Raw genomic sequence first — 24,979 nt, forward strand, 5'->3', positions numbered from 1 at the left:
TAACACTATTAAACTCACAAATATGCTAATTTAAATACCCAATGCTGTTTATGTAAAACACACAAGGCAAACATACAAATATCTATTCTCTCCACATCAGTGCTCATTCATACTATGGTTTGGAAATTGGGAGAATAGATTCCTCTTAACTCACAAGTCAGCAGGTGATTTTTTATGGTTAATTTTAGCAAAACTCATACAAAATAGTAACTAACAGTAATCTTCTTCACTTGTTAACTCACAAGGAAACACCTTCAAAACTGCATTATGTTAAACATTCTATTCTAAATTATAAAAAAACTGAACTATACAAATTCTTTACTTTTTTATTCCTGGTACCTCTACCATAATTTACAGGACAATATATCTTATGTAATGAGAAGAAAAAGAAAAGACAAAGCTATAATAGATAAAAGACCCCAGGAATGTGCACCTAACTGACATTACATTGCATTAATCAATAGCTGCACTTTTTGCAAACTGTGGCTATAACAGTCCTGAACAAGAAGTGTTTCCTGTTTAAGCTGCAGTAGCTTTTCTGACTAAGGATCATCATTCCTTCTGTAGTGGATTTTTACAGTTCCTCTAACGTGTTTGGGACAACTGTCTCAAAGGAACCTGCAGCTTTCCTGACATGTCCTTGCTCGTTCTCCTGCTAAGAACTGTAGCCCTTTTCTGCTGTTTTTAGAACCTTCTGCTACTATATCCACCACTTCCACCACATAAGGCCTGTCCAAGCTTCTTCTACCAAAACTTCCCCTTTTCATGGATCCATTATTTGATTGCTACTGTCCACTATAATTTCCCAAATCATTCTAGTTTCCACCACCACCACAGTTACCTAGAGAATTTCCTCCTTCATTGTAACCCTATCATCTTCCTCCTCCACCATATCCACCACCTTAGTTTCCATATCCTGGTCCACTATCACCATAGCCTCCTAACCAGAACCACCACCACCGCTGGTACCATCATCTCCAAAATCATTATATCTACCATGATCTCCTTCATAACTTCCTTTGCTGCCACCACCTCCACCACCATAGCCTCCTCTTCCACCAAAGTTTCCACCACGGCCAAAATTACTTCTGCCACCTCCAGAGTTATCCACACTACTCATAAAGTTGCCAGGCCCACCTCCCCAGGCACTTGGTGATCCAGCAGCAGACCGCATCTCCTGTTTAGAAAGGACTTTTTTCATTTTACAACTATGCCCATTAATAGTACAGTATTTCTGAACAACAACTTTGTATCATGATCATCAAAAGTTACAAAAGCAAACCCTCTTTTTGTCCCCCACCCCTGCCACTATGCTTATCAGTAATGTCTAAATTAATCTACAAATGAATATTCTTTGGAAATTGAGATTTAATCTGTTTTAAATCCATTTAACTGTTTTAAATTTGTCACTTAATTATATTGTTATTTACTTCACATTGATCCATGTGTTGCCAAAGATCTTTTTATCTTTATGATCTTTTGCTTCAAATGGAATTCCTTCTACCACTGGCATTCTCCTAAAGAGGTTCTAATAAATACCTCAAAAAAGAGAAGTAAAAAATAGTTTGTCAAGACTTAATAGTCCACTAAGGGTATCTTTTGGTTTTCACCATTTCCTTTTCTAAATGCTCACTAACTGTGTAATAACATGCTTTAGAACATTCATGGTGGGTTGCATTCAAGTTTACTGGAACATGATTCTGGAATCCTTCCTTTTCAACATTTCAGAGAATAAGGACATTTGCATGCTTCAAGATTTCTGGCACTTGTTCTGAATGCAATGTTTGAGCAAGATAACCAACATATTTCCTATGATCATTTCCTAAAGTTCTTTTAAACCTTGGGGTACTAAGGTATTAGACATAGATAAGAAGCTTACTTCTTACTTGAGAAGGCTGGGCACAGCATTCAATAGTAATAATTAGTACTGCAAATACTTAGTAAATGGCAAATAATTAGTATGTAAATTTACAAAGTGTTTTAAAAAACTATAGTACAGTGCTTCCCAAATGTGTATTTGAGGAAGGCACACATCAGGATCAACTGGGGAGCTTTTTGAGAAGCACACATTCCTGGACTTCCTTTGCAGAGATCCCTATTTACTGAAAGTTGATGGTGGCAAAAGAACAGTCTTGTAAAACAAAAGGAGTTTCCAGGCGACTGAAATTCATCTAGAACTGGGAGCCACTGTGAAATGAGGAAGAGAATTGATAGCCCAGAATATTCAACATAGCATTCAGATTACCATCACAATGGAAAATTGTAAGCCAAAATTGAGATGGAAAATTGTAGTAAGTTAGAATGATAAATACTTGTTGAGAACTACTTACAACAAAACACATGGAGTAGAGGCCTTATTACAGAAGCAAAGAGAAAAAGACATATAAATAAACACAACTACAGTGGCAGATAATACAGCAAAGAATCTTAAAAATTCCTGATGGAAGTTGGGTTTCATAGATGTGACGATGTGACCATTGAGTTTTTTTTTTTTTTTTTTAAGACTATTTACTTGAAAGTCAGAGTTACACACAGAGAGAACAAGAGGCAGAGAGAGAGAGAGAGAGAATTCCTCCATCCACTGGTCCACTCCCCAACTGGCTGCAATGGCTGGAGCTGTGCCAATCCAAAGCCAGGAGCCAGGATCTTCTTCCAGGTCTCCCATGTGGGTGTAGGGGCTCAAGGGCTTGGGCCATCTTCTACTGCTTTCCCAGACCATAGCAGAGAGCTGGATCAGAAGTAGAGCAGTTGAGTCTTGAACAGGTGCCCATATGGGATGCCGGCACTGCAGGTGACGGCTTTACCCACTACCCTACAGCGCTGGCCCCGGAGTTCACTCTTAATATACTAATGGGCAGCTACTTAGTAGATAAATGGTAAGAGTAAGAGAAGAGAAAACATCATTCTTAGCAAAACAAACAAACAAACAAAAAGCCCACACGATATAAAAGGATGAAGAGAAAGCAGCATGTACTTAGAGAATGTAAGAGATCAATTTGTTTGAAATTTTTAGGGGAAAAATCAAAAGAAAGATTTGAGTTTGAAAATACAGGCAAAGAGTATTGTGAATGACCTTAAATGCTAAGTTGTGAAGTCTAGACGCCATTCCACTGAATGCCAAGATTATAATTCTTACTCTCAGAAAATGAGTTATGAAAATAGAAGGGACTACACTGAAATCAGAGAGAGAGTTCAGAGACTACTGTTAATAGGTAAAACATAAAATTAAAGCTTAATTAAAGCAGTGGCACCTGGGATTAAGAGACGGGAAATGATAAGATATATTTAGAAATTAGAATCAACACAACGTAGTTAGCTCAAGTGTCAGAGAGGCCTTCCTTGAATCTTTATCGTGGTACTCCACCAATATTCTTCTTCCTTATGCAACTTAGCTCAAAATAATCCTCAAAATACACAATTATAACATAATAATTATGTATGTAGCTGTTAATTTGCTGTTTCTCTCAAATGACTCTCAGTAGGTGAATCTCCAGTTTATGAGCTAATGTAGACCTGTATATGCATTACCTCAGCATAGTGCCTGGCATATGGAAGGTATCGACAAATATCTGTAGATAAATAATTGGGAAGGGAGAGGAGAGGAGAAAATAGTGAATTACATGCTGTATTGTTCAAGTGCCTGAGCAAATGATGCTGATAGAATTCAGAACTATGAGAAGAAGAACAGGTCTGGGCAAGAGGATTAACTGAATGGGGGAAGATGGAACAACCAATTAAGAGGTTATTGTATACAATTACGACATGAGACTAGCCAAGAAGCAGTGAGAACATAATCCAAGATGATGACAGCAGGACTGAAAAGAATTCAGAGACCCTATGGAGTAGAATATATGATGGCATTTCAAAAAGCTCATGAAAAATTTATCAGTTAATTTCATTTTTTTCATGAAATTTTTAAAGGCTCCTTGTGCAGAATATCAGAGGTGATTAAACATAACAGCAAGGAGGAAGAATGATTATTCTGAGGATTCAAATAGAAATAGTGGTACAGCTTACAGAAGTGAAGTCAGTTGAAGTGAATTTTTCTTTTCAAAGGCGTGAACGTGAAAGGATGCTGAGTTCATTTCAGAAATGCTGAGTTAAAAGTTCCAGAGAAACATTTGGATAAAAATGTCAGTTATGCAGCTAGAAATCTGAATTTACAAGTCATGAAAAGAGGTATGGCTTGAGTTTTTAAAACACTGTCAGTCATTTCCTACAATAACAGTTGAAGCTTAGTAGACCTAAAGCTATGACACTACTAGAAGAAAACACAGAGCAAACAGTTTAAGACATTGACCCAAGCAATTACATTTTTTATTAGATCCCAAAAGCACAGGGAACAAAGGTAAAAATAGACAATGGGATGACATCAAACTAGGAAGCTTCTATATAGCAAAGGGAGCAATTAAGAGTGAAGAGACAACTGACAGAATGGTAGAAAATATTTGTAAACTCTTCATTGACAAAGGATTACTATCCAGAATATATAAGGGACTAGAAAACTGAACAACAAAAAACAATCCATTTAAGAAATGGGCAAAGGATCTGAATAAATATTTCTCAAAATAAATAATGAAAATGGCCAAAAAATACCTGAAATAAGTGTTCAATTTCATCTGGAAAATGAGAATCTAAACCATAATGAGATATCATCACACTTAGTAAGTGACTATTATCAAAAAGATAAATAATAGCAAATGCTGGCAAGGATGTGGAGAAAAGGAACCTTAATATCCTGTTGGTAGGAATAAAAACTAGTGCAACCATTATGGAGGTGCCTCAAATACCTTAAAATATACCGTATGACTAAACTATTCCACTTCCAAGGTACATCTCCAAAGAACATGAAATCTGCATTTGAAAGAGATATCCGCACCCTCGTGTTCAGTACAGTACTGTTTATAATAGATAAGATACACAATCAATCTAGATAAGACACATAATCAGCAACTGATGGATGAATGGGTAAAAAAATCTCGTATGGGGGGAAAGCCATTGTAATCCATAAGTCGTACTTTGGAAATTTATATGCATTAAATAAAAGTTTAAAAAAAAAATCTAGTCTGTATACATAATGGAATATTATTCAGTCACAAAGAAGAGGAAAATCCTGACATTTGCAGCAAAATTGGATGGGATTGCAGATCATTAGGTTAAGTGAAATAAGCCAGAAATGAATCCTGCATGTTCTCTCTCACATGTGGAAATTATTAAAAATGGTAGATCTGAAATTAGAATAGTGATTACTAGAGGCTGAGAAAAGAGAGGGAGGAAGAACTGAGGGAGACTGGATAATGGTTATCAAAATATAGTCATATAGAAGGAACCAATTTCATTGTTGCACAGCACACTACAGTTCATAATAATATAATACACGGTATAAAGAACTGGGAGGGAGGAGCTGGTAGGCTGCAAATAGGAAGAAGGGATAAGGAAATGAAAGGTTAGTTGTCTGGTTTGACTGGTTTATGCTGTGTATATGTGTTGAAATGCTGCATTAAATGCCACATAAATATAAAAGAATTAGATGTTAATCAAAAAATGTTAAATAAAAAAAACCCAAAAAACATAAAAGAAATTTAGCAAAATGTTAAAATGAGGAGAATCTGGATAAAAGATATGCAAGAACTTTTTATAGTATTCTAAAAGCTTTTACACAATATGACATTATTTTAAATAAGATTTTAAAAATAATAAAGACCAAAATAGAACGCTGAGACACAGTCTTGATTTCATAAGTAAAATGTGAATTCATCTCCTGAGAATGATGGTCATTTGATTATTTAGGATTGAGTAGAGAAATTTATGTCAGTAGGCATGGAAATAGCATTTCCCTACACCAAATATTCTATTTAAACAACAAAAAATGCTGATAATTATAGTCCATTTCTGTATAAAGATGTTCTGTCCCACAGAATTTCAGGTAAACAACTGTGGCATCCATCAATAATTCTCCTGATATTTTCTGACACAGATCCTTCACCTCTCCCTCATCCTTCTAAAAGGAAAAACACTGATCCAAAGAAAACAATATCAAGGCAGTATGTGAGTGTGTGTGTGTGTGTGTGTATTCTGACTTGCTGCACAAAAATATTCAAGATGTATTCCTTTGAGGTAGGGAGAAGAGGTGGTGTATCAGTTCAGAACTAGTGCCACTTACACACACTTAAAAGCAATAAATTATCCATGAATGTTAGTTAAAGGATTCTCTAGGGCTATTGATCTTGGAGGGACAAGGGATTTCAGATTTGACCAAACTCTAATAAAGAAAAAGGAAGATAGATGAGAGGTGGCATAAAAATAAAATCCATACACTGTGATCTGAATTGGAACTTTCTTATCACTTCCTTCTAGAGCTTTATGTCAGACTGAAAAGGAACAGATATTTGTCATCTCGGCACTATACTTCTTAATGCTTTCAAGTCTACTGTATTAGCACTAATTGTAAAGCCTTTATGGGGAAAGAAGTGGAATCACCTGTGGTGACCTAGGAAGTCATGAATCAGTTGAGACATAAACCTATCCAAATGAATATACGTTAAAGGGAACTGTAGCTATGTAGCTATGGGAAAACTTCAGAAAAACATGCAGCTAGATTTTCAACATAAACAAAATAAACCTATTGAAAAAACAGTAGACTGCAAGCACTAAGAGAAATTAAGTAACAAAAAATTTTACCAATTCAGAAACCCATGAGTTGTTCATTAATGAAAGTACATTTCAAATGATCAAAATTTGGAAAAGTTTAGGTACTGAAATATTTTATTTAAGAAGTATAAATTTGTGGCCGGCGCTGCGGCTCACTAGGCTAATCCTCTGCCTTGAGGCGCCGGCACACCGGGTTCTAGTCCCGGTCCGGTTGCCCCTCTTCCAGGCCAGCTCTCTGCTGTGGCCAGGGAGTGCAGTGGAGGATGGCCCAAGTGCTTGGGCCCTGCACCCCATGGGAGACCAGGAGAAGCACCTGGCTCCTGCCATCGGATCAGCGTGGTGCGCCTGCCGTGGCGGCCATTGGAGGGTGAACCAACGGCAAAGGAAGACCTTTGTCTCTCTCTCTCTCTCTCACTATCCACTCTGCTGTCAAAAATAAATAAATAAATAAAAGCAATATAAAATTTTAAAAAAAGTATAAATTTTTTGTATATTCTTTCCCTCATTAAGAGGATGACAAAAAAGTATTTCAATTCAGGATTAAAAATCAGGAATTTCTGCATTCAAAAAATTATGTGATTCTTTTCCATGACCATGAAAATTAGGAATAATAATGATAAAATTATTAGTCTAAGTAAAACAAAGGTTTATATGATACTATAGCTCTTATTTGAAATATCAATATCCTTCATTCTATTGAGTGGCTCTTGCAAATGACACAAATATTTCCTTGCCTACTGAAGAAGGCAGCAGGTTAACACAGATAAACAAAGGAAAAAGTACATAGAAATATGAAAAAGGCAGAATAAAGAGACACTGAACTTACTCTACTCTTGGGGATAAAGCACTGAACAGAAATTTAGGACAGCTAGTTTCTATATCAAGCTTTTTTAAACTAGCTCAGTATGACATAAAAATCACTTATTCTATTCATCTAATCTCCTATGCCCTCTTTTGTCTTTTGCTAGTAAAAAAAATCAGGTCAAAAAGTCTACAATTACCATGCAGATTGTGGGATTGAAAACACAACTTATAGTAATATTCATTTACAAATACTTATAGACCAAAGGACAGAATGTACTTTTTAAAACAAACTGTAATCTAAAGATTTTATTAGTAAAATTAATTTTGAATTGCAAGCTTACACTTCAGAATCAAATATAGCCCTCCCATAGAGGATGCCACAAATTCAACAATGTATTCAACTTACTTTACTACTCATACTGATTGAGTCTTAAAAATTTCTTCTTTTTGGCAGAAAGAACACTCAGACTGTGTGCAAGGACTCAAAGCAACAGAACTTGAACGAAAATGTTCATGTCCATGAAACTGGAGTATTTGTTACTTATTTTTAGATAAATCGTTGAGCTTGAACTGGGACACACACATCTTTCATATGCCTGAGAAAAATCCCTTCCTTTGTAGCAAATTAAAGTCCTTGAGTAAAATGCTTTTTTCACACATTTCAAACTGGCACACTGTCCCTTTACATATCTCTTGATAAAAACATGTTATTTAACCAGAAAATGAGATATCTGATAAAGAAAAGCTTCTAACATAAACAAAAAAGATGAGACTAATTACTCTTGAGTAGAACACTGTACAAGCAAGCATGATCCAGGCAAATTTCATCCCACGTAAAGATTAAAACATTTGTTTACTCAAATTTTAATACACAACAAGCTAGAATCACATTTGAATATTAAAAGCTCAACCTCTAAAAAATCAGACACCTGACTATTTTTCCTTGGGTTTCACTACATACAAAAAATATACAAAATATTCTCAAAATTTGAGTTCAAACACACAGGCAAATTTACTCAAAAGAATTTCAGTGGAGGGAACTGGTGCTGTGGCAAAGCAGGTTATACTACTTCTTGCAATGTGGGCATCTCATATTGGAGTGCCTGGTTCAAGTCTAGACTGTTCTTCTGATCTAGCTTTCTGCCAATGCACTTGGGAAAGCAGCGAATTATGGTCCAATTACTTGGCTCTCCACCACCCACATAAGAACCAGATCAAGAACCTAGGTACCGGGTTTGACCTCCCAGCCCAGTTGTTCCAGGCATCGGGGACTGAAGCAGTAGATGGAAGTTCTCTCTCTGTCTCTCTGTCATTCTGTCTTTCGAATAAATAAATCTTTTCAAATAACAGTTCTAACCTTTAGGCTTTTTTTTTTCTTTTAAATGCAGTAACTGTGGAGATCTGTTCACTAATACCTTCAAAAGGAGCTTAGGTTCATCATTTCTTTCACATGGTGACTTAATCAGTACCCCCCCCCCCGCCCCAAGATTGACTTATTTATTTGGAAGGCAGAATTAGAGAGACGCAGAGGCAGAGGCAGAGGCAGAGAGAGGTCTTCCATCCACTGGTTCACACCCAAATGGTTACAATGGCCAGAGCTGGGCTGATCCGAAGCTGGGAGCCTGGAGCTTCTTCCAGATCCGCAATGTGGGTGCAGGGGCCCAAGAAGCTGGGCCATCTTCTGCTTTCCCAAGCACATTAGCATGTAGCTGGATCAGAAGTGGGGCGGCAGGACTTGAACTGGCACCCATATGGGATGCTGGCACTGCAGGCATTATCCCTTGCAGGCAGCAGCTTTACCAGCTATGCCACAATACCAGTCCCCCTAGTCTTTTTTTTTTTTTAATATTGCAGAGAGAGTTAGAGACAGAGAGAGAGGTCTTCCATCCACTGGTTCACTCCTCAGATGGCTCCAACAGCGGGAGCTGCACCGATCTGAAGCCAGGAGCCAAGAGTTTCTTCTGGGTCTCCCATGTGGGTGCAGGGGCCCAAGGACTTGGGCGATCTTCTGATATCCCAGGCCATAGCAGAGAGCTAGATCGGAAGTGGAGCAGCCAGGACTAGAACCGGCGCACATAGGGGATGCCAGCACTTCTGGCCAGGGCTTTAACTCGTTGTGTCATAGTGCCAGCCCCTCCACTAGTCTATCTTTTTAAGCTGTTGTACAGATAATGTCAAGATCAAAAGAGACTTCAAACTCATCAAGCTACTCACTTGATGCTTCAATCCTTTTTTTTTTTTTTTTCTTTTTGACAGGCAGAGAGAGAGACAGAGAGAAAGGTCTTCCTTTTGCCGTTGGCTCACCCTCCAATGGCCGCCGCAGCAGGAGCGCTGCTGCTGGTGCACTGCGCCAGTCCGAAGGCAGGAGCCAGGTGCTTCTCCTGGTCTCCCATGGGGTGCAGGGCCCAAGCACCTGGGCCATCCTCCACTGCACTCCCGGGCCACAGCAGAGAGCTGGCCTGGAAGAGGGGCAACCGGGACAGAATCTGGCGCCCCAACCAGGACTAGAACCTGGTGTGCTGGCACGGCAAAGCGGAGGATTAGCCTAGTGAGCCACGGCGCCGGCCTATGCTTCAATCCTTACAAGCACATTCAGCTTGGCCAGAGTATGCCTGAACACTTTTACTGATAGAAAATGTATGAGATGATAATGCATTTAAAAAAACTGTATAATAGAGAGCTGGTGTTGTGGTACAATGGGTTAAGCCGCTGCCTGTAGTGCCAGCATCCCATATGGGTGCCACTTCGAGTCCTGGCTGCTCTGCCTCTGATCTAACTCTCTGCTAACGCACCTGGGAAAGGAGTGGAAGATGTTCCAAATTCTTTGGTCCCCACATCCATGTGGGAGACCCAGGTGAAGCTCCAGGCTCCCGGTTTTGGCCTGGCTCAATCCTGGCCATTGCAGCCATTTGTGGAGTGAAGCAGTGGATGATGACCTCTCTAGCCTCTCTCTAACTATGCCCTTCAGGAAAATAAAATAAATTTTAAAAAATAAACACAACTCTATTAGAAAGTTTATCTTTACTTTTTCTTATCTTGTTGCTCAAATTGGACATGTCTGAAATAACCATTGGCAGGTGAAGGTAATAAACAGGTATCTCTATATTCAGCTATAATCAGGAATGAACTACTAACCCAACAGAATGGATGAAAACATATAATGTTAAGTGAAAGTTGCTAGACACAGAGTACATATTATATGATTCTATTTATTTTGATTCTAAGAAATGAAAAACTGGGCCCGGCGCTGTGGCTCACTTGGCTAATCCTCTGCCTGTGGCGCCCGCATCCCATATGGGCGCTGGATTCTGTCCCGGTTGCCCCTCTTCCAGTCCAGCTCTCTGCTGTGGCCCGGGAGAGCAGTGGAGGATGGCCCAAGTGCTTGGGCTCCTGCACCAGGAGACCAGGAAGAAGCACCTGGCTTCAGATCGGCGCAGCGCCGGCCATAGCGGCCATTTGTGGGGCGAACCAACGGAAGGAAGACCTTTCTTTCTCTCTCACTCTCTGTAACTCTACATGTCAAATAAATAAATAAATCTTTAAAAAAAAAAAAAAAAAGACCACATGGCTAACAGGAGAGCCAGCACTGTTGCCATGTTCGAAAAAAAAAAAAGAAATGGAAAACTAAACTATATGTTAGAGATCAGAAAGTGGTTGCTTTTGAGGGATAGCGGTCAATGTGCAGTGAAAGGGGTATATGGAAAGTGTCTGAAGTTCTGAACTGCTCCACATCATGTTTCCACTACATGCAATAATATGTAAAATAATATATATAAATTACATTTCAATTGAAATGAAATTTTTACTTTCATTACAATAATTTTTTAAAGAAGAACTAACAAGAACCCAGTAGAAAGGTTTTAACATTTCTATTCTCAGGATGCTTACCTGTCCAAGAGCTGGTCATGTTTTTCTAAAGCATCCTTTTCAGCCATCACTGCTCTGTCTTTTTCAGCCACAGCATTATCCCTTGCTTCTCGGAGATTTCTGAAATTTAAACGAGCATTACAATTATTTCAAATGCCTAAGTATCTGTCATTTAAAGCTCACAGGTGTGTGCTTACTCAGAGTTGGACTACATGACAATCTTAAGGACCCATGGCAGGTTGGTGACCAAAGTGTCTGTTACATGAATAGACAACCTGGCGTGGTGAGTATCACTGGCAACTTGCAGCAATGCAGCTGCAGACAATCCCTACTAAATGCCAGAATGGGATTGACATTAGAATCTGGTTTTCTGTTATTCATAGAGAATATCAGTGGAGGGTCATAGAAACCCACACAGTTTTAAAAGTTTCTCCACGATTTTTATCTCCTGGGTTGAAGACTAGGCTAAATAATTTATATATATAGTAAGTCATTTAATCCTTACCACAATCCATTGAGGAAGTTAGTTACTCACACATTATTCATAAGAAACTGAGAGGTTAACTACGTGTTCTATAAAATATTTTAAGTCAAAGATATGGAGATCAATCAAAATGGGCAGAAAGATTCAGATTTGGGCAAGAGAATATTTAAAATGACCGACCTTGGAATCCTAGCTGTAAAGGAAGGAGAGACAAGGGAACACAGAAAGGCTGATAAATTAGGAGAAAATAAAAGAGACAAAGGACTGGAGGTCCTTTTAAGATGACAAACAGATGAACTGGAGGTAGCTTTTCAATCAGGATAGAAGACTGGAGAAGAATGGTTATCTAGAGTTAGTAAAGTTAATTTCAGTAGCTGCATTTTAGCAGAATTAAAAGTTTAGAATTTTAAGCTGATGAGACAACAGGGTCTGACTATCAGAATGGCTAAGTGAAGCAGAGCTGAGTAGGCTCATGTAGGGCTCAAAGAATTACGAGGCCTAGGTATTAGATTCATCATCTACATACAGTGGTGATGACAGTAGGAATGGAAATTGACTGAAAGATGAGATTTATTGCCAGTTAAGGGGAGTGTCCAAGAGGTAGAAGGTAACAGCAGTGAGCAATTAGGAGACTATGCAACCAGGAATGAACCTTCAAAAATCAAATTCTATTTTTGCTTTAATCAAGATGAAATTTTGGATAAAGAAAAATATCAACAGTGAACTTAAAAAAAAAACAACTCTTGCTCAACAGAGTATAACATAAATACAGAATGTAATGAAAATAAAGGATTTTGCTTGCTTAATCCCTACAAATCCCTGTATGCTGCATTTTCTAACCTATTTTATTTAGCTGGATACACTGAAGTTTAGAGAGCTTATGTACCTAGTCTCAAGTCACCCAGCTTAAGCATTAAAGGGCCATAATTTGAATCCAGCTATGTTTTACTCCAAAGCCAGTGGTTTTTACATCATACAACTCTATCTCCCATAAAGAACTGGAGTGGATATTAGGATTTATTTTTTTATTATGCATAGAGAATGTCAGTAGGGAGTAATGAAAGCCCACACAGTTTGAATAAATCCATTTCATAAATATTGGATAGAAATGCTTAGCGGTATATTTGCTGTGCCAGTACTCAATGTAGTCTTTTGCATGGTGATGCTAACAACAGATTTAAAATTTAGAACAAGTCAACTATTAGAGATTTGTCAGGAAAATAATTTAAGGACCAGAAATAAAATGTTTCTTTTTTCAAATTGGAGTACAGGTAACTTATTAAAAAGAAAAACTATTTATATATGCTATTATCTAAGTGGAAGTGCATTCTGAAGTAGTTATGACAAAATTCATGTTGTTATTTTCTGATATCTCCTAATTGGAATGACCTTCAAAAATATTCTATTATCAAACCTACTGAAACATGAAAAATTAACTTTAGAGACAGTAAAATTGTCAAAATACATTAAGCATTTATTTATTTTTATACCTGAATGACCTAAATATTTTAGTCAGTAAATCACCCCAAATTGGTTTTAATTTTCATTTCTGAAATACAGCCTCATTATAATATATTTTATTTCAGTAGTAGAATTCCAACAAGTAGGTCACATTTACAGTACGAATTAATCATGACTCCTTAGTTGGTATATACAGAAGCTTCTATCCCTAACTATATTTCTGTTCTTTCAACAATGAGTATTAGAAATTAAAGCATCAGGGAATGATATAAAACCCAAAACAAACCAATACTAGGGCCTGTGAGAGGAGGTATACTTTGCCATACTACAACCTATATCACCCAGCTAACTCTAAGTGTTATGTTAAGCCATAAACAAAACTCTATAGCCACAAAGAAGAGGGAATTTTTATTTTTAACTGGAATAAGACAAGTGAATAAAGGAACATATCTCCAAAAAGTGACATGTAACTTGGACCCTGAAAGACAAATAGGTCAGGCAGTTCAGAAAGAGAAAAATGACACAAAGTGGGGCAAAGTGCTAGAAGCTAAGGCTTCTACCAATAGGTCATCTTCCAGATGTCTGTAGAAACCCACTCTCCTTGTCAGGTACCACGCTGTCCATATCTGCGTACTTTGTACAGGACGCAACCCAATTCCTTAAAAGCAGATGCTTTCTTTAATAGCATCTACTTCAAATAAAGGGTGTGAGAGAGAAACTGAATGCATTTTCCATTGACAACAGAAACAGCAAACACATAGTGCCAGGAGTTGTCTAGGCACTTTACACAATAACTCATTTAACTGTCACAAACATCTCAAAGGTAGCTTGTGTCATTACCTCCATTTTATAGATGACAAGACTGAATCTTTGGGAGGTGAACTACTAGCCTTAGGTGAGGAAGCTATGGTGTTCAAATGTGAATCGAGTCGGGCTCCAGAACCCTTGCTTTAAATCATTCTGTGCTGCCTCTTAAGATTTCCTTTGTCTCACAGAGGTTTTCTCCTCAGGAAATCCAGACATTATGAGATTTATATTACAAGATAATCTCATGGTACAAATAGATGTTAAATCCAAATTAATCATGAAAGAACTGTGAATATATTACACATTTGCTTTTATGGTTCACAGTATGCTAATATGCTCTTTCAAAATTAGGCTGTTTTGATAAAATACCAGATGGATTGTATTCCTGCCACAGATAACATAATAACTTCCATATAACTAATAAATAATCCATTTCTAAATGTTAAGTGCATTAGAAGATGTAACAGAAATACAATTATGGGACAAATAACAGGCATCCAAACGTCCTTCAAAAGGGAAACTTGAAAAATTGATAGAAGCTATCTGTAGCATGAATAAACTAATAAAGCTCAACTTTTAAAAGTCCAAACTGAGTGTACAACCAAATGTAATTTCGGTAAGAGAGAGATGTTGGGAGTTGCCAAGTGCCCAACATTGTACCAGATGTTTCAAACTACAAAACTCGAATACAGTGGGGCCAGGACCTGAACATGACCACTGGATTTCAGCAGCATGAAGGAGGTGGGGCTTTGACAGGAACTGCTGTGTTAGAGCAGCATGGGCGAGGGGTGCGCGTGAGAGTTGGGGGGCGGGGTACAAAAGCTTGATACTGGATTTTTAAAAACTGAAGTAAAGATAGAATATAAAACCCTTTGCAGTAATATGGCTACAAAAGGGAGTAAAGAAATAGGGCAACAGCGAGGGGAAGTGGAGACAAAGAAGGCTTTTAAAGATGGGGAAGTAACATGTTTGAACACAGTGGGAGTCAGCAGGTCAGGGGCGAAGACTGATTATCCTGGAGACCCAGGGCAGAACGCTGGAGTTAGTCCTTGAGCAAGAGACAGGGATGGGCTCTAGTGTAGTAGGGAGAGCTGGGGTCTTGGGCGAGTAGTATCAGAGAGGCAGGCTCTATCACAAAATCATGCCATCTTATAGAAAAGTCTCCTTTACTGAATTCTAGATTATGAAAGTTTTATTAAGTTCTAATGATCCTTACTTAGTCCTCAAGTATGGAGTGGGGTTGCAAATGCTCTTCAAAGATCACGTTTCTCTTAGTAAAGAACCTCTAAAACTACGGTTTTGATGAGTAAAAGTGGTCAACTTTCATAGCCCTCATCAGCTAAACAGGAGTCCAGATCGCATTGCACAGTCAGGCACGTGTAGTTTTACCAACAAAACGTTTGTAATCATTGGAAAATCACACACTCTCTGCATCTTAGTTTCCTCATTTGTAAAATGGAGATACTAACACCTCATATTTACACTCTCAAAACATGTTCTGTTTAATTCTCTCTGTATGTATGTACAGTGCAGAGAACAGTACTTGATGAATAATAGATATTCAACAAATAGTATCTATTGTCAGTATGTTATCTACATATGAAAATCTAACTTAAAATATGAAGATATTCACATTCAGGAATGATAATTACAGTAATGTTCTCTAAGATTTTTTATTGCATAAAAAGCAAATGATGGCTCAGGCATCGTGGTGCAGCAGGTAAAGCTGCTGCCTGCAATGCTGTTATCTTATTTGCAGACACCAGCTGGAGTCCTGGAAGTAGCTCCCTGCTAATGGCCTGGGAAAAGCAGCAAGTTGGCCCAAGTCTGCCATCCACATGAGAGACTCAGAAGCAGCTCTGGGGGCCAACACTGTGGTGTAGCCGGAAAAGCCGCCTGCAATGCCGGCATCCCATATGGGCGCCGGTTCAAGACCTGGCTACTCTACTTCCAATCCAGCTCTCTGCTGTGGCCTGGGAAAGCAGTAGAAGATGGCCTAAGTCCTTAGGCCCTTGCATCCACGTGGGAGACCCAGAAGAAGCTCTTGGCTCCTGGCTTTGGATTGGCACAGCTCTGGCCGTTGCGGTCATCTTAGGAGTGAGCCAGCGGATGGGAGATCTCTCTCTCTCTTCCTCTCCTCTCTCTAATTCTACCTTTCAAATAAATAAATAAATAAATCTTTAAAAATCTTGTCTAGTCCTTCTTTACCAACCTTACCCGATGCTCAGGGAAGAAACAATGCAGTAGGTAACTCTTAATTCTTGCAAAACCTGAACTCACCTTGCTTCAAATACTTAAGTATTATTAAGAAGTTCATTTCTGGAATACCCTATAAACTTTAAGTACTTGAATATTAAATAACAAGGGAACACAGGTGGTCATCAACAAACAAAGAATGCAGTTAAGAAAAACTGATCACTGACAATAAAAATTCAGTTATAATTATTTAAGAACTTCAGATGGAGTTATCTGCAAAGGTATACATGAGGGAACTTCAAAAAGTTCATGACAAACAGAATTTAAAAACGTTTAACTTTTTTTGAAATTCATAGAGAGGTATTTTATAATATGCATTGTCTGTGGACTTTTTGAAAACCCTTGGTACTTTCAGAATAGTCTAAATGAAAAGAAAAAAGTTAAACAATCTTATGCTTTTCCATAAAGAAGTAGAAAAATTATACTTAAATGTGGCAAGATATAAACAAAAGAAGTTTGTTTTGCTTAAACTCTAATGAGATGTGAACTTTAAATTGATGACTGAAACCTCTATAAACTAGTTCTAATTTGCCTCTTGTAAAGTATTACCTACACTCCATTAATCTTGTAAATAAACATTCAAGATTCAAAGCTATTTAATATCACTCCATGACTCTAAACAACTTTTACATTTATGTCATTAAAGAAAATGTCCTGAATACTTTTGGAACATAATAAAATTGTGGTCAAGGTGGTTTTTATTCATAAACTAGAAAAATAAAATCACCAAAGTAACACTAATCTTTATATTTAAAAGCATCTTTTTGATCTCCTTTCCTCTACTGCTTACTTCCTTTGAAGCAACTGTAAAGCTATTTGAATTTCCAGATTTCTTCTGTACAGCATCAAAAGCATAATGAATAATACCTCCAACAAACTCATTCTCATCCTTTTTATAGTATTACTCAGAACAGTTCTTTCTTCCTCTGTTTATATAAAGGTAGTTTTACTTTCTGAAAGGGCTTAAAAATCAACTAAAAATATCTCTTTACTTTATTATCTCATAATAATAATTTCCAGGAAACAAATTAAGTTAGTCATTCTATGCAGATATTTAGACAGAAATAAATGGCAGGCAGACCTTCCACGTCTATATTATGTCATTTAAGAAATATGGTTAAATGCTATGGAGATAAACACTTAAAAATAACTATACATTTTTAATAGTGCCTTTTAATGATAATAGATAAGCTCATGACATTATCAGTTAACTTTCTATTTCTAAAGACTTTATTTTTGTATTTTTAAATTTTTTAAAGATTTATTTATTTATTTGAAAATCAGAGTTACACAGAGAGAGAAGGAGAGGCAGAGAGAAGAGAGAGACAGAGTTCTTCTATCTGCTGGTTCACTCCCCAGTTGGCCGCAACGGACAGAGCTGCACCAATCCAAAGCCAGGGCCCAGGAGCTTCTTCCAGATCTCCCACGTAGGTGCAGGGGACTAAGGACTTGGGCTATCTTTTACTGCTTTCCCAGGCCATAGAAGAGAGCTGGATCGGAAGTGGAGCAGCTGGGTCTTGGACTGGCGTTCATATGGGATGCTGGCATGGCAGGTGGCGACTTAACCTGCTATGCCACAGCACCAGCCCCAATTTATTTTTATTTGAAAGTCAGAGTTACAGTGAGAGATGGAGAGAGAGAGAGAGAGAGAGAGAGAGAAGAAGAAGAAGAAGGAAGAGGAGGAGGAGGGGAAGGAGAAGAAGAAAGGGGGGGAAGAGGAGGCGGAGGAGGAGGGGAGGGAGGAGGAGAAGGAGAGAAGAAGAAGAAGGAGGAGGAGGAGAAGGGGAAGGAGAAAGAGATAGAGGAAGAGGAGGAGGAGAAGGAGAAGGTGGAATTGGACAGAGGTAGGACTTGAACCTAGGTACTCCAATATGGGATGCAGGAGTCCCAAGCAGTGTCTTAAATGGCTGTGCAAAACTCCTGCCCCAAAGCATTTTTAAAAGCATTCCATGTGGCTGGCACTGAGGCAGAGTAAGTTAAGCCTCTGCCTGCAGCCCTGGCATCAGATATGGGCGTCAGTTCAAGTCCCAGCTGCTCCACTTCTGAAACAGCTCCCTGCAAATGGCCTGGGAAAGCAGTGGAAGATGGCCCAAGTGCTTGGGCCTCTGAGAGACCAGGAAGAAGCTCCTGGCTTTGGATCAGCCCAGTGCTGGCTATTGCGGCCATTTGGGGAGTGAACCAGCAGATGGAAGACCTTTCTCTGTCTCTCCCTCTCTCTGTCTGTAATCCTACCTCTCAAATAAATAAGTAAATAAATCTTTTAAAAAACCATTCCACATAGGTAATAGGTACTAAGGTATATATATTTATAGAAAGCTTCATAATTTATAATATACTTTTCACATATATGAGAGGTCTTGAAAAAGTTCATGAAAAAAAAAACATATTATGAGAAACCTAAGCATTGATTTCAATTTTTTTTTGCACCACAAAGGTAGTTATCTTTTAATTCCATTTTCACACAGTTTTTCAATTATTCTTATATTATCTCATTTAGACCTCACAGGTCGTTCTGTGAAATAACAGTATTACTTTATCTTATAAAAAAGGAAATTAAACTCAGGGATATTAAGTGATTTATCCATTCAGCTATTAAGTGGTAGAGTATCTCTTTCATAATACTCCCACTCACTGAATAATGTCTTATTTCCAAATGTGACAGAGTCTGTAACACTTCAGTCACATAATACTTACTAAGCAAGAAGTTATTTATATAATAAATCTCACCCCTAGAGTGACTTTCACTCATTAGTTTCCAAAGCTCCTGAACTGGACTTAAAGGTAACTAGAACACAGAGAAAAAGGTATGAAACCAAACAGAGATTGAGCCACATCAAACAAAAGCCTTGTAATCCAACTACAGTGTTTTAATGTACACAGATACTTGGTTTTTCACTTGGCTTATCTCTTTCTTAAGCCTTTACATCTTCTACAATCATCCTCCTCTCTCAACCCCTTCACTTCAAAAACTACTGCAGGGACAGATAGATACCCAGAGCAGATGGCATGAGTTACACCTGATTTTTCTACATTCAGGAAGAGAAAATAAAACTCACTGTCTCATTATTTTTTGATATACACAAACTAAAGACAAAATATATTTCTTTAACTTATTTCAATTTCTCCTAAATATGTTTATTCAGGAAGAGTTAAGGAGACTAAGTACAAATATGCAAGCATATTTATTTGTACTTCATATATTTTAACTCATATTGTAAGAGCACACTTTGATATAATACAAGTAATTGACACAATATCTAAGGCCAAAGCAACAAAATCATCCAGACCCCCAAAACCAAATATAGAAATTTATTCTGAATTTCACGCTTTATAACAAGGAAGACAAAAATGCTTTTCTTAATTACTTTAAATTGTAAGTTTTCAAAAGAAATAATTTACAATTTATTTTTACCTTGTTGAAGGACTAGTGGGATATAAGCTCTAACTACAGTTAAACCTGACATAACAAAGAAACTATGTCCCCAAAAGACTCAATCACATAAAATTCAGGGTTGGATTACTGCGAGGTTAAAACGATACAGGCAAGCATAGACAACTAGCTGGTTGGGCGTCCCCATGCAACCGAGATCCACCTGGGCTCAGGCTGCAGTTTGGCACCACCTGGTGGCAACTGTCTAGCTCAACATTCATGGGATCAATTCTGAGACCTGTAGCTGATTGGGGTGTGCAAGGCAGCCCCAATTCACAGAATCTTCCAGTTAGATGGTATCCATTTTGTTGCAGACATGGGGCCACAACAATCCTTGGGACAAGGAAATATGTTTTCAGTTTCCAGAAATGGCTCTGTTGGTTTTTTTTCCCACAGGGCTTTACCAACTTACCTCTATCAACCACCTCAGAAAACAGAGGCTCATATATCTACATTTATGTGACGATGGGATGCATTACTTTCCTTTCAGCAAGAACAGATAGCAACCAAGAAGTCTGGAAACTCAATTTTTTTTTTTTTTTTGACAGGCAGAGTGGACAGTGAGAGAGAGAGAGAGAGACAGAGAGAAAGGTCTTCCTTTGCCGTTGGTTCACCCTCCAATGGCCGCTGTGGCCGGCCCACAGCGCTGATCCGATGGCAGGAGCCAGGTACTTATCCTGGTCTCCCATGGGGTGCAGGGCCCAAGCACTTGGGCCATCCTCCACTGCACTCCCTGGCCACAGCAGAGAGCTAGCCTGGAAGAGGGGCAACCGGGACAGAATCCGGCGCCCGGACCGGGACTAGAACCCCGTGTGCTGGCGCCGTAAGGCGGAGGATTAGCCTAGTGAACTGCGGCGCCGGCAACTCCATTTGACTACACAGCAAAGTTTATGTGGTTACATGAACTGCTTAAAAATAGTCATCTACTTTACCAAAGAAATAATCCCACAGATGTTAAGGTTATTAGCTCAGTCATCAAAAGCCTAAAAATCTGTAACAAAAGCGAGCCACAGAACCAACAGCACTGTTTGTAAAACAGAAATAATATTACCTATAACAAGGGTCTCTCATACTGAGATCTTTCTCCTGGGTGATTCAGAATTATATAGGCCTACTTTTCTATTTAGATATCCCACAGATACTTAAAATGAAATTATGTTTTCCTTTGAAGGCCTGGTATTTTGCCAATGTTTTACAAACTGCAATCACCATCTATGTGGCTATCCAATTCAGATACCTGGGTGACATCCCTAACTTCTTCCCTCCAATCCAGTCTAGTCACTGAGTCTTCTTGGTTCTCTCTCTCCTACACATTTTTCCAAACTGTCCTGTTTCTGTCTTCTCTACTTCCACAAATCCAGTTTCATCACCTCCTCTCACCATGATAATGGAAATTATCTCCAGCAGTACACTCCTCCAGCCTGTTCTCTGTGTTGCAGTGATTTTGTAATAAAAGAGCAGATCAGATCATGCCCTTTCTTACAATCTTTCAATTCTTCCCCACAGATCTCACACAGAGCTCCAAAGGCATGATTTGATCCTGTTTCTCTTTTCTGTTTCATCTCTTATAACTCCCTGTCTTTCAGTTTATGCCTCAGTCATAATTATTTTCAGTTTGCTCAACAAAGCTTCATCTTTTTGCACCTCCAGGTTTTTACATATGCTGTATCTTCACTCTCCCAATTCCCTGCTTTCCCATGACATGCAGTCTTACTCTCCATCATACACAGATGTCAGCGTTGAGTACTGCTTCCCCCATGAAGTCTTTCCTGATTCCTCCCTAAGGCTGGGTTTGACACTCAGGCGGTTTAATCCTTTGGGCCCCATCATGTTCTCTATTATGATCATATTTATGATAACTGTTTCTCGATTTGTCCTCATCCTTCATTACCCTAACAGCTTTGTACAGGCAAAGGTCATCACTTACATCTAAGACAGGCAGAACAATGTTGCTCTGAGAACTAAACAAGAGGTCAAACATAAAATTTTCTAACATAACACATATAACAGGCGTGTATACCTCTTCATTAGGCCTGCTTTTGAGCCCTAAGAGCAAGTAATCATAAGGTACAAGATCCTTCCTTTCTAATATAAGGCTAGCACTAAGCAAAACTTTCCAAAATGATGAACAATGTGTTTGGAATTCTCTAATCTGTCTGGATGTGTCTCTTTCCAATCTCCTAATGACCCTGCTACTCTAGGTATGCACACTCACTTAAATGTCATCAACAGGAAGAGACAACTAAGTGCAACAGCTAATTAATCTGAAAACCATGTTATGGACAAAAAATTATGTATACAGCATAACTCCATATGTAGGATATTAATACAATTATAAATAACTGAACTATGTTCTACAGAGATGCTTATTTACTGCTAACATAGATGACAAATGCATAAGGAAAACAAAAGAAGTTATCAGCATGCAAATGGAATAGTATTCATAAGTAGCCTTAAGGTAGGGAAGAGTTAAGCAGTTCGAAGGGTCTCAATTGTTTTACTTCTTGATTTGGATAAATGGTATTTAATTAAAATTATTTATTAAATGCATGCAAAATTGTTTCTGAAAATCTGTTATATCTTACATACACATACATGCAAACATTTATAAAGTAAAAAAGGAAAACAATCACAGTAAATGACAAAAAAATTATATTTGAATAGTGGTTCAAAATTTCTTTGAGCTACTTTGGAAAATACCTTCTCAGGATTCAAGATATGAAGATTAGCTCTGGATTTCAGAGGCCTTGATCCTAAAAATGGTTACAGAATTCCCACAGGTAATTTAAATATTAAAACACAGATTAAGTATAAGGAAGCCCAGAAGTGTTTTTATTTTTCCTAAAATGAGAAGTTCATTTAAAACATAATGTAATATGTCTAATATTTTTCCCAAAACATAGACATTTTTTGTTTCTGCTTTGCAGTACTCAAAGTCATTTAGTTTGTCTACTGGTAATATAGCATTGAATAATCACCTAGAATTTTTATATAACAAAATTCTTTGCCATTTTCATTATAAATACTATTCTAAATTATGACTATACCATAATTCTCTTACAGATCAAACAGAACACGAGCAGAAGTAAACATCTATAAATGCAACAATAAATTATTTCTTTTTGTTTGGTGTTTTTTGAAAATATACTTCCAGGTAGACTTCTTTTTGTTTTTTTTTGTTTGTTTGTTTGCTTTTGCCAGGCAGAGTTAGACAGTGAGAGAGTGAGAGAGAGAGAGAGAGAGAGAGAGTTATAGACAATGAGAGAGAGAGACAGAAAGAAAGGTCTTCTTTCCATTGGTTCACTCCCCTAATGGCCTCTACAGCCGGTGCTGCACCGATCCGAAGCCAGGAACCAGGTGCTTCCTCCCGGTCTCCCATGTGGGTGTAGGGCCCAAGCACTTGGGACATCCTCCACTGCACTCCTGGGCCACAGAGCAGAGAGCTGGACTGCAAGAGGAGCAACCAGGACAGAATCCGGCACCCCAACCGGGGCTAGAACCCAGGGTACTGGCGCTGTAGGCGGAGGATTAGCCAGGTGAGCCACAACACTGGCCTCCAGGTAGACTTTTAAAAATAGATCAAACAGTTGCTCCTCTTCCAGTCTAGCTCTCTGCTGCGGCCCAGGAAGGCAGTGGAGGATGGCCCAAGTGCTTGGGTCCCTGCACCTGCATGGGAGACCATAAGGAAGCACCTGGCTCTTGGCTTCAGATTGGCGCAGCGGTGCCAGCTTTAGTGGCCATTTAGGGGGTGAACCAATGGAAGGAAGACCTTTCTCTCTGTCTCTCTCTCACTGTCTAACTCTGCCTGTCAAAAAAAGAAAGAAATAAAAAATATCAAACAGGTAACTAAAAATTAATTCATGCAAAATTTATGAGGAAAATAATGCTTTCATTTTTATTTAATTCATAAGTATCAAGTCATACCAAGAAAATATCCTAAAAATGTTGTTTTAAGTTGTATATCTACTACTTTAGCACCATAAACAACACAAAAGAAACTCTAGAGGAAATTATATCACTCAAAAAGATTTCAGCATTATAAAAATGTCTTACACTCTCCATGTTAACATAATTTAACAGTAACTTAAAAATACCTTTGCCAATTTACTACCCAAAGAATAATTCTACAAATGTAGTTTTTACAGTGGAGGCATTTATAAATACTATATTAATACAGCAGCTTTTTGCTCTGGAACTGAAGGATTGAAATTCCAAAGTTTCTGCTACTATACTCTCAGTAGAAATGACATGTTACAATGCTAATTATAGATCACTGAAGTCTGATTTAAAATCTTGCTGACAACAATCAAAATAGCATATACTCAAATCAGTGCTGATAATCTACTATGGCAATTAAGCCAACTTCAAAATAATTTTCCTGTTAAAATACAAACTTCTAAAAGCCATACGAAGTATAATGATTGTATGTAAAATCAAGTATCACTGAAATAACTAGCATTTATTTCCCCCCAACATAGGTAATCACTAAATAGAGGGACTACACCCAATATATAGTGGTCTAAAAGTAAGTGCATGGGCAAAAATATTTCTTCAGCATTATCTAACATAATATCTTTCAGGGTCAGTAGTGAAATCAGGCATATGAAATATTTCAAAGTACTATTTCAGCTTTTAAAAGTTTCCAGGAGGAATTCTTGGCATGTTATAGGAGAAACTATTAGTATCTCTTAGCACCCTCTCATTTCCTTTTCTATACCTGTCCTCAATCTGAATTGAGGTAAAAGCAAAAAGACAAGTTATCAGGATAAAAGAGGGAATGGGAAAATCACTGTGACAAGGTCTAAAGACCGGCAAACCCTGTACCAAATATTTTAGAATCTTAATAGTCCTATTTCATTTATATTTATAGTTATGGAAGTATTTTTTACCATATTAAAAATATTTAATTTCAATAAAATTCCTATAATCGCCAAAGGGGAAACCCTGCCACACACATACACACTTTTTTTTTTTTTTACCTGTTTTCTCGTTCATACATTTCCCTAGAGGCACTTCGAAGTTGATCAATTTCTTGATTAGTTTTCAATTTGATTTGTTCTAGTTCATCATGTAGTTTATTTTCATATTCTGCTTTATAATGGTCTCTGCAAGGAGTCAAAAGGAATATTCATGAATTCTTTTCTGTGTGAAACAAATGGGATTTTGCCCTCCATGTAAGATTTAACAGCTTATATTGAGTATGTTTCATAGATTTTGTT

At 37.9% G+C, this 24,979-nt stretch overlaps 1 protein-coding gene across 5 annotated transcripts in view; it reads right to left on the bottom strand.

Moving 5' to 3' along the window:
- Positions 1-24,979, bottom strand: part of PIBF1 (progesterone immunomodulatory binding factor 1) — a 239,588-nt gene that overhangs the window by 164,193 nt on the left and 50,416 nt on the right. For all 5 annotated transcript variants that reach the window (XM_070048728.2, XM_070048727.2, XM_089303617.1 and 2 more), the window contains exons 9-10: positions 24,740-24,865; positions 11,344-11,442 (exon numbers count right to left, since the gene is read on the bottom strand). In XM_070048728.2, the coding sequence (XP_069904829.2) occupies positions 11,344-11,442; positions 24,740-24,865 (225 nt within the window). The remainder of the gene's footprint in view (positions 1-11,343; positions 11,443-24,739; positions 24,866-24,979) is intronic.

This window comes from Oryctolagus cuniculus, chromosome 9 (genome assembly GCF_051225735.1).
Source record: "Oryctolagus cuniculus isolate XC-2025 breed Fujian yellow rabbit chromosome 9, ASM5122573v1, whole genome shotgun sequence".
Taxonomy (NCBI): Eukaryota; Metazoa; Chordata; class Mammalia; order Lagomorpha; family Leporidae; genus Oryctolagus; species Oryctolagus cuniculus.